The sequence below is a fragment of the Gobio gobio genome, assembly GCF_949357685.1.
Source record: "Gobio gobio genome assembly, chromosome: 9".
NCBI classification, from domain to species: Eukaryota; Metazoa; Chordata; class Actinopteri; order Cypriniformes; family Gobionidae; genus Gobio; species Gobio gobio.
The window spans coordinates 58,231,579-58,242,403 of record NC_137115.1 but is presented as its reverse complement, the minus strand read 5'-3'; the positions used below and the strand labels follow the sequence as shown (position 1 = coordinate 58,242,403).

Here is a 10,825-nt window from a genome sequence, read left to right as displayed (position 1 = left end):
TTATGGACGTGACACATCAGTCGTCAATGTTCAGCTCAGAGATCAGGCAAACACTTCCTAGTCACATGACGGGTGACATCAGCACAGAGCACGGAGTCACGTACACACACACACACACACACACACACGTCCTAACTAGAACACGCTTAGACATGTGTCTGGGGGCTGATGGGAATGTTCACGATGATGCAGCGATTGTATAATAACATGGTCTCACACACACACACACACACCTCCGCCTGATCCAGAGATGAAGGAGTGTTTCTCCAACATGAAGACGGAAGCAGGAAGTGCGTCAGTTTCCTCCTGCGTTCAAGCAAACCATGAACAGAGCGTTTGGGACGGACACGAGATGAACATCTGGAACAAATAAAGGACAGACGCTATTCTTGACATTCGTTTATTCAAGTTTCGAGGATTACAGTGCGAAGAGTCCTGAGAATAGAGGAGCGGAGATCATCTGGTCAGCTCCTCCACTGGTTTCCAGCGCTGGTCAATGGTCATCAGCTGGACGGAAACAGATGTGTTAATGCTTCTCGTGTGGATCTCCTCACACACACACACACTCGGTCCAGAGCTCACGTCTTTACCTTCTGAGGTGTGGATGGGTCGAGCGTCTCCCATGGCTCTGGATTTCCTCTCTTGAATAAACTATAAACATCACATCATTTCATCACTGAACAGCTTTTATAATATTACATGTTGAGGATTAAACTTCCCTCATGTCACACACACACACACACACACACACACACACACACACACACACACACACACACACACACACACACACACACACACACACACACACACACACACACACACACACAAGTTTAATCAGGACTTTTGGGTCAAAAATAAAGTCCAATAAAGTCACCAAGTTTCGGACTTGCTACGATTTTTTTTTAAATTTATAAAACGCTTCGGGTCATTTTTGACCCAAAGTACCCCAGAGGGTTAAAGAAACTCTCAACAGTAACTAATAAACATTAAAGGTCATTAATTCCTCATGTTAAACCCGTCAGCCCTTCGTTCATCTTCAGACACACATGAAGCTCTTCCTGATGACCCCTGAGCTCTCTGACCCCTACATAGACAGCAGTGTGATGAACACTTTCAAGGGCCAGATTCAAGATGAACGACGGTCTGACGGGTTTGACATGAGGAGAGGAATTACATTTTTGGGTGAACTGTCCCTTTAAGTAGTTGAGTTCAGAATAATAAAGTACACAGGAATGTTTATCATTAACCATATTCATAAATAAACCCCATAATAAAGACAGTTTCTCACATGACGTCCGGTTTGGTCAGTAAGAAGTAAACCGAGGTTGTTGCTGCTCCAAGTGCCGCACAACCGACAAACCCAATCAGAGGAATTAACTAAAAAATACAAGAAAGATACAATAAGAGATATAATAATCCAGAGATGATGATGATGATGATGAGTTTTCCTCACCTCCTTCCTCTTCCTGAGCATTTGAATAAACCCTCCAAACATCTTTCACCTGTTGCAATGAGGCTTCCTAAAGAAAAAGAGTAAACCGACCTCGTGAAGTTGTGTTGTAGATGCAGCATCATTCTGACTGTGCTGCTCATATAAACACAAAAGAGACGCGTTTGATGGCACGTACACACGCACACACACGCACACACACACACCCATCATATTCATACCGAAACTATGACCACATCTGTGCGGCCAGCGCCCTCTGCCGGACTCACAAAACACAACACAGTCACAAATACCAGATCAAAAGTAGGCATTTTGACTTAATAAGCCATTAATGACGTCAAAAGTCGAAACTGCGACGTAATAACGCTTTATGAGATTAAACATTGTTTAATTAAAGTCCAAATTATTACATACCAAGTCATAATTTTTAAAAATATGAAGTAATAATGACTTGTATACGTCATAATTAGGATTTACCAAAGTTATGTGGCGGAAATGTGCTTCCATACTATAGTAAACACACGACGTTTCAAAGTACGTTTGGGTTCTGACAAGCATCCGTTGTGTGGAAGGTTTAATTCACCAATCGTGTTCGTGTTTACGTTCTTCTGTGTCACGTCACGGTGCTGAATCTCAAAAAGGCGCGAAGCATTTAAATTTCAAATGTTGACAGTTGGTCGTCTGAGGAGAATCCGCGGCGGGTTATCGAGCCGGGCCGGGAGTTTTCATTTAAATGAAATAGTAAGTAAATAAAGACATTCATTTTGGGTTTTCTTTTGGTATTTCAAGGTTCTGTTTAAACCGATGTAGACACAACACTCGTAATTTAAAGCTGCAGTCTCCAAAATCAATTAACATAACATAACAACAATATAACCAGCCAGTGTTCAAAACGATCTCCTTACCTTAGCCCGATTCACCACGGTATATTGTAATGTGTTGTAATTTGAGTAGTAGGCGCTTTACATGACGTCCGGCTAGTAGATAACGCCCGTGAGGATGCTGCAGGTGGCGGATCAGTCTTTTCTCACCGCAGCTGGAGGAGTTCAACTTATTATATTGATGGCGGATTGTAATCCAGAAAGGACCAAACCACAATCATCAGTAACGACTGGAGATTCACCCGGAGACGAAGCAGAAGATTAGACTGTACAATCTACAGGTAACACTAATACACACTAAATACAGTCACGCTGATGTTGAACAATAACTATTTGAGAACAAAGTATAACAATAATAATAATTTGCACGGTTTGATGTGATATGAGCGATTGTCAGATTCAATTGGCAGCGCGATTTATTGCAATGCTTTTTTCTCAGTTGGTCAGAACAAACGTTACTCGTTTATATGACATTTTCCAGTGAAAATATTTTAGTCATACTTACAAGATGTAAAATCTGTGATTGTGAAGTACATTATCCACACGGGTGACTGACAGCCACACACACTCCTCAAAACACAAGATTCATTCACGCTGATGCACAACTCGCGTAAAGATGATAATTCAACAAACAACTGCAGTTACAGGTTTCAAACAGAGACGGCACAACTTATGGACTGCAGCTTTAATTAGCTACATTTGATACAATGATCATTATATTTCCAATTAAGTTCAGTTAATTTAAATTTTATTTTGTATATAGCACTTTATACAACATTGTTTCATAGTAGCTTTTCCTGAGAATAGAGCTTTAAGTTGATATCACAAAAATTGCAGTTCCTTTAGACGCTATACCAAAAATATCCATTCTCTATTGTTTTTTCGATGCGTTCTCCTGTAACCGAGACTCTTTCCGACAATATGCATTTTTCCCCCTGACTCCACCCACTAGGGGAGGAGCCTGCTAAAATAATTTAGAGTACGGTTTCCATGGTAACGCAACATCCAATTTCAAAACGGTTTTCAGAGGATACATTTTAAGTTCGTACGCAATTTATGATGATTACTAAAATATGTGATTTGAAAAAAGGTGATAAATAAAATAAAACCGTTCACTCTTTACTTCAAAAATGAAGATTGAAAACTGTAAAACAGGACATTTGTACACAAATTAAATGTTTTATTGTAAGCATTTTCAATAGAGACGTGAGTGGATGTTCTGCTGAAGTTGTCCAGGACTCAGGGACGGACTCAAAGTCCGAAGCGCCTTCAGGAAATACTTGTGTCTCACGCAGGAAACGTCAAATCCATCCTCACGCAGAGCCAAAAGAGCCGCCTGAGGGAGACAGAAGAGCGTTATCCTGATGGAGAGAGAGAGAGAGAGAGAGAGAGAGAGAGAGAGAGAGAGAGAGAGAGAGAGCGCTTTACCTCTTTGCACAGGTTTTCCAGATCGGCTCCAGAGAAGAGCTCAGTTTGAGCTGCCAGATCCTGCAGACACACGTCCTGATGCAGCGGGACACCTTCGGTGAGGGAGCGCAGCACGGCCACACGACCCTGTTACACACACACACACACACACACACACACACACACACACACACACACACACACACACACACACACACAATCCAATCAGTTCCTGTCACTCACATGAGATCAGCCAATAGCAAACCACAACCATCCAATCAGTTCCCCACAGACACACTCAAGCCCCGCCTACATTTGTTCTTGTTTGTGAGGCGATTCACTCGATATACGGCACACTAGAGGAGAAAACACCAGCTGGACTTCACTCTCATGTTGACTTTAAAGACATCATGAAATCAAAACTGAGTAGATTCTCTTAATGCATGCCACTGGTCTTATTACAAACTATTTATCCATCTTTAATAGGGCTGTCAAAAGATTAAGGTCCTTTCACACTGGACGCGATTTTGACGCGCGAATAATTCGATGTGTTTGCCCACTATAGGCTACAGATTACGATATTATAATCAATACATTGTTTTTTTTTGTTTTTTTTATCTAATTGTGTCCGCGACTATAGAAAGTGAATGTGTTTCCGTCAGTACGACTGTGTCTGTGGCACTTAAATGTTTACATTGTGACTCAACTGGAAACACAGCAGCTCCGGATCGAGCCGTTCCTGAAGTGTGTGTGAGTGAGTGAGTGTGTGTGTGTGTGTGTGTGTCTCTGTCTGGAGGAGCTCCTCAAATTGTCCCACGGACATTTGAAAGTAAGAACCGGCCATGATGAAGCTTTAGCTCCTGTAGAAGTTTAGCATGATATTCCCCTTCAGACTCTGTTCTTTAAGACTGGCTGCACCCAAAACCTTCTTCTCTGTCTTTTAAAGAAAATTAAAAGCTTGTCTCCACTGAATGATTACGTGTCCGTGTTTCTCAGCTGTCGCCGCGAATGTTTTGGAATGTTGGAGCTCTGAAACGTCGCAAACTCGCAGCTGGTGTGAATGGTTTTAACGCGAACTATTCGCACACGAAATATTCGCTTTTTCGTTACGCGTCCGGTGTGAAAGGGCCTTTAATCGCGATTAATCGCATCCAAAATAAAAGTTTGTGTTTACATAATATATGTGTGTGTACTCTGTTAATTATTATTTATATATATATATAAATACACACACAAGCATGTATATATTTAAGAAAAAAATATTTTTATATATAAAACATTTATATTTATATATATTATAGATTATATAAATGTATACATGCAAATATTTCTTAAATATATACATGAATGTGTGTGTATTTATATATAAATAATAATTAACAGAGTACACACACACATATATTATGTAAACACAAACTTATTTTGGATGCGATTAATCGCGATTAATCTTTTGACAGCCCTAATATAAATACAAATGCATAAAACTGCACGTTTATGACAAAAATAGTCTGTAATTTAGCCTTTATTACACACGTCTACATTACAAATGAAATAAAATGAGATATTATCCTACATTTATGACAAACTCCCCCGGTCACAGTCCGTGTTACCATCATGATCAATGATGTTCTAGTATTTGAACTGTGTTTCTCCTGATTTGCATGTTAGTGTTGATTAATCAGCGCGGTTTAACTTTAAACTACATTAAATCAGAGATGTGCAGCTCGTACCAGAGACCTCTACGCCGAACGCTTCTCATTGGCTGTTTAGTGGTCACGTGATCGAGACACTCAGCAGGTAAACACATTTGTGAGTAGCGCTGTTTCCCTGGACTAAAGTCTAGCGCTGCCACCTTGTGTTGACAGTGTGAAACTGCACAATCTGTAAATTATATAATATATTTTAATAAACACGTTTGAAATTCATCCCCAGGCCGGACTTTGGACACCCCTGCTGCTGGGTGTGTTTTATATATAAATGCAGAAATAGTTTCTAAATGTGCTCCTACATTCTTCAACTTGGCAGAACAGGTGCACCATGGGAAATGACGTATGTAATTGCTAAGCCAATCGTGTTCAAGCCTGCCTCTATTCCTGCACACAGCGCTCACTTCTCAAGTCCACTCTCATTTTTTTCTTAAAGCGTTGTAATACGTCACAATACGATAGTAAAGTCCCTCCTCTAGTGTGCCGTATATCGAGTGAATCGCCTCACAAACAAGAACAAATGTAGGCGGGGCTTGAGTGTGTCTGAGGGGAACTGATTGGATGGTTGTGGTTTGCTATTGGCTGATCTCATGTGAGTGACAGCTTGCCCCACTTTGACTATAAACCAGTGAAATGGGCGTGGCTTATTTTTGACGGACAGGGAGTGGGTGGGGTTTGGAAAGAGACGATTGGACGGCTCACCTGGAGGTCTGGAGGAGGGACGTATATAATCTGGTCGAGCCGGCCCGGTCGGAGCAAAGCACTGTCCAGAACATCTGGTCTATTAGTGGCAGCCACAATCAAAACATCCTTATTACACACTTCCTGCAGTTCCATCTGAAACCACACACACACACACACACACACACAGTTAACATCACTTTAAGAATGACTCACACACGTACAGGTCTTATTCCACCGTTAGAGAGGTGACATTCATGACAATAAAGCACATGTTCCCGTCACTTTAAAGGCACAGTGTGTAATTACTGGACTCAGAGGCGTGTCTTGACTCTCGAATGGGCGGAGCTTTTATTCTGCCGCGAGCGCTTCAACAACAGCAGATTTACACAATCAGACTAACTGTGTTGAGCTGGAGAACAATGAGGAGTTTCTGTCCATCAATGATCCAAACAGTGGCTAATAAAACACAGCAGATATTAAAGCGCCGCTAGTGTTGCCATGGTTACTACACAATAACACGCGGGGATGATGTCACTGATGGGCGGTGCACACGCACACACACATACACACACACACACACGGTAAATCACTGATTTACACATTCTGGGACACATTTGGGATGATGCACTAATATCTAACACTGATCTAGAGGAGATCTTACACACTGTGCCTTTAAAGGGTTAGTTCACCCAAAAATGTAAACTCTGTCATTAATGACTGAGCCTCATGTGGTTGGACACCCGTCAGACCTCGCAAAAAAAACCCTAAATAACGACTTATATAGAGATGACGATTTGAAAACACAGCATCATGAAGCTTCAAAGCGTTATGAGCCAGTGAGTCGATTCAGCGGTTCAGAGCGTAATGAATGAGTGAGTCGATTCAGCGGTTCAGAGTGTTATGAATCAGTGAGTCGATTCAGCGGTTCAGAGTGTTATGAATGAGTGAGTCGATTCAGCGGTTCAGAGTGTTATGAATCAGTGAGTCGAATCAGCGGTTCAGAGCGTTATGAATCAGTGAGTCGATTCAGCGGTTCAGAGCGTTATGAATCAGTGAGTCGATTCAGCGGTTCAGAGCGTTATGAATCAGTGAGTCGATTCAGCGGTTCAGAGCGTTATGAATGAGTGAGTCGATTCAGCGGTTCAGAGCGTTATGAATCAGTGAGTCGATTCAGCGGTTCAGAGCGTTATGAATCAGTGAGTCGATTCAGCGGTTTGAATCGCCAAAGTCACGTGATTTCAGCGGTTTGACACGCGATCCGAATCATGAATCGACTCACTGATTCATAACGCTCTGAACCGCTGAATCGACTCACTGATTCATAACGCTCTGAACCGCTGAATCGACTCACTCATTCATAACGCTTTGAAGCTTCATGATACTGTGTTTTCAAATCGTTCATCTCTATATAAGTCGTTATTTAGGGGTTTTTTTGCGAGGTCTGACGGGTGTCCAACCACATGAGGGTCAGTCATTAATGACACAGTTTACATTTTTGGGTGAACTAACCCTTTAATGAAACCCTCTTTCGTTGAGGTTTGTTTCTCTGACCTGATGTAGTCTGGCCTCCTCCGGCTCTCCTCCGTCCACCTGAGCGATCCTCCTTCCGCTGCTCCGCCTCTCCAGGGTCCGAATGCCCACCCCATCCAGCTCGGTCAGCAGGACGGACAGAACCTGCGCCTGCACGCTGTGAGAGGAAGGGCCGGGCCCTCGGGAGCCCAGGAGACTGTCGATCTCATCCAGGAACAGGATGGAGGGCGCACACGCACGGGCTCGAGCAAACACCTGACCCACACACACACACACACACACACACACACACACACACACACACACACACACATCACATATTCCTCTAAAACACCAGCAGTCATTGATGGGACGGTCAGCTCAGCGTTAAAGGGATAGTTATATTAATATAACATATATAATATAATATAATATAATATAATATAATATAATATAATATAATATAATATAATATAATATAATATAATATAATATAATATAATATAATGTCCTGGCTCTTCCAAGCTTTATAATGGCAGTGAAGTCCATAAAAGTGATGGACAGATGCTCTTTTATGATGGATAGATGCACTTTTATGATGGACAGATGCACTTTTATGATGGACAGATGCACTTTTATGATGGATAGATGCTCTTTTATGATGGACAGATGCACTTTTATGATGGATAGATGCACTTTTATGATGGACAGATGCACTTTTATGATGGACAGATGCACTTTTATGATGGATAGATGCACTTATGATGGATGGATGCACTTTTATGATGGATAGATGCACTTTTATGATGGATAGATGCACTATTATGATGGATAGATGCACCATTATGATGGATAGATGCACTTTTATGATGGACGGATGCACTATTATGATGGATAGATGCACTATTATGATGGACGGATGCACTTTTATGATGGCTAGATGCACTATTATGATGGACGGATGCACTTTTATGATGGATAGATGCACTATTATGATGGACGGATGCACTTTTATGATGGATAGATGCACTTTTATGATGGATAGATACACTTATGATGGACAGATACACTTATGATGGACAGATGCACTTTTATGATGGACAGATGCACTTTTATGATGGACAGATGCACTTTTATGATGGATAGATGCTCTTTTATGATGGACAGATGCACTTTTATGATGGATAGATGCACTTTTATGATGGATAGATGCTCTTTTATGATGGACAGATGCACTTTTATGATGGACAGATGCACTTTTATGATGGATAGATGCACTTATGATGGATGGATGCACTTATGATGGATAGATGCACTTTTATGATGGATAGATGCACTATTATGATGGATAGATGCACTATTATGATGGACGGATGCACTATTATGATGGACGGATGCACTTTTATGATGGCTAGATGCACTATTATGATGGACGGATGCACTTTTATGATGGATAGATGCACTATTATGATGGATAGATGCACTATTATGATGGATAGATGCACTTTTATGATGGACGGATGCACTTTTATGATGGATAGATGCACTATTATGATGGATAGATGCACTTTTATGATGGACAGATGCACTATTATGATGGATAGATGCACTATTATGATGGATAGATGCACTTTTATGATGGACGGATGCACTTTTATGATGGATAGATGCACTATTATGATGGACGGATGCACTATTATGATGGATAGATGCACTATTATGATGGACGGATGCACTTTTATGATGGATAGATGCACTATTATGATGGACGGATGCACTATTATGATGGATAGATGCACTATTATGATGGACGGATGCACTTTTATGATGGATAGATGCACTTTTATGATGGATAGATGCACTATTATGATGGATAGATGCACTTTTATGATGGACGGATGCACTTTTATGATGGATAGATGCACTTTTATGATGGACGGATGCACTATTATGATGGATAGATGCACTATTATGATGGACGGATGCACTTTTATGATGGCTAGATGCACTATTATGATGGACGGATGCACTTTTATGATGGATAGATGCACTATTATGATGGATAGATGCACTATTATGATGGATAGATGCACTTTTATGATGGACGGATGCACTTTTATGATGGCTAGATGCACTATTATGATGGACGGATGCACTATTATGATGGATAGATGCACTATTATGATGGATAGATGCACTTTTATGATGGACGGATGCACTTTTATGATGGCTAGATGCACTATTATGATGGACAGATGCACTTTTATGATGGACGGATGCACTTTTATGATGGCTAGATGCACTATTATGATGGACGGATGCACTATTATGATGGACGGATGCACTATTATGATGGATAGATGCACTATTATGATGGACGGATGCACTTTTATGATGGCTAGATGCACTATTATGATGGACGGATGCACTTTTATGATGGATAGATGCACTATTATGATGGACGGATGCACTTTTATGATGGCTAGATGCACTATTATGATGGACGGATGCACTTTTATGATGGATAGATGCACTTTTATGATGGACGGATGCACTTTTATGATGGATAGATGCACTATTATGATGGATAGATGCACTATTATGATGGACGGATGCACTATTATGATGGATAGATGCACTATTATGATGGACAGATGCTCTTTTATGATGGATAGATGCACTTTTATGATGGACGGATGCACTATTATGATGGATAGATGCACTATTATGATGGACGGATGCACTTTTATGATGGCTAGATGCACTATTATGATGGACGGATGCACTTTTATGATGGATAGATGCACTTTTATGATGGACGGATGCACTTTTATGATGGATAGATGCACTATTATGATGGATAGATGCACTATTATGATGGACGGATGCACTATTATGATGGATAGATGCACTATTATGATGGATAGATGCACTTTTATGATGGACGGATGCACTATTATGATGGATAGATGCACTATTATGATGGACGGATGCACTTTTATGATGGATAGATGCACTTATGATGGATGGATGCACTTTTATGATGGATAGATGCACTATTATGATGGACGGATGCACTTTTATGATGGCTAGATGCACTATTATGATGGACGGATGCACTTTTATGATGGATAGATGCACTTTTATGATGGACGGATGCACTTTTATGATGGATAGATGCACTA

The 10,825-nt window shown here is 40.8% G+C and overlaps 3 protein-coding genes across 8 annotated transcripts in view; all 3 read right to left on the bottom strand.

Annotated features, from left to right (window-relative positions):
• The window catches only part of cUnh15orf48 (chromosome Un C15orf48 homolog), a 2,285-nt gene extending 610 nt beyond the window's left edge, over positions 1–1,675 (bottom strand). The window contains exons 1-4 of the mRNA XM_079825130.1: positions 1,457–1,675; positions 1,292–1,380; positions 591–651; positions 1–507 (exon numbers count right to left, since the gene is read on the bottom strand). The exon at positions 1–507 is cut by the window's left edge and continues 610 nt beyond it. Coding sequence (XP_079681256.1) covers positions 457–507; positions 591–651; positions 1,292–1,380; positions 1,457–1,498 — 243 coding nt within the window. The 5' untranslated portion in view covers positions 1,499–1,675 and the 3' untranslated portion in view covers positions 1–456. The remainder of the gene's footprint in view (positions 508–590; positions 652–1,291; positions 1,381–1,456) is intronic.
• Positions 1–10,825, bottom strand: part of LOC307132052 (uncharacterized protein) — a gene marked incomplete at both ends in the record, with an annotated part of 279,581 nt that overhangs the window by 32,085 nt on the left and 236,671 nt on the right. The gene's annotated exons all lie outside the window — the stretch shown is intronic.
• Positions 2,740–10,825, bottom strand: part of afg2b (AFG2 AAA ATPase homolog B) — a 32,180-nt gene continuing 24,094 nt past the window's right edge. For 5 of the 6 annotated variants that reach the window (XM_079825120.1, XM_079825125.1, XM_079825123.1 and 2 more), the window contains 4 exons: positions 7,683–7,916; positions 6,150–6,284; positions 3,763–3,888; positions 2,805–3,670 (listed from right to left, as the gene is read on the bottom strand). In XM_079825120.1, the coding sequence (XP_079681246.1) occupies positions 3,530–3,670; positions 3,763–3,888; positions 6,150–6,284; positions 7,683–7,916 (636 nt within the window). In that variant the 3' untranslated portion in view covers positions 2,805–3,529. Of the gene's footprint in view, positions 3,671–3,762; positions 3,889–6,149; positions 6,285–7,682; positions 7,917–10,825 lie in introns of all 6 variants that reach the window. The other variant, XM_079825122.1, reaches the window with a different exon arrangement.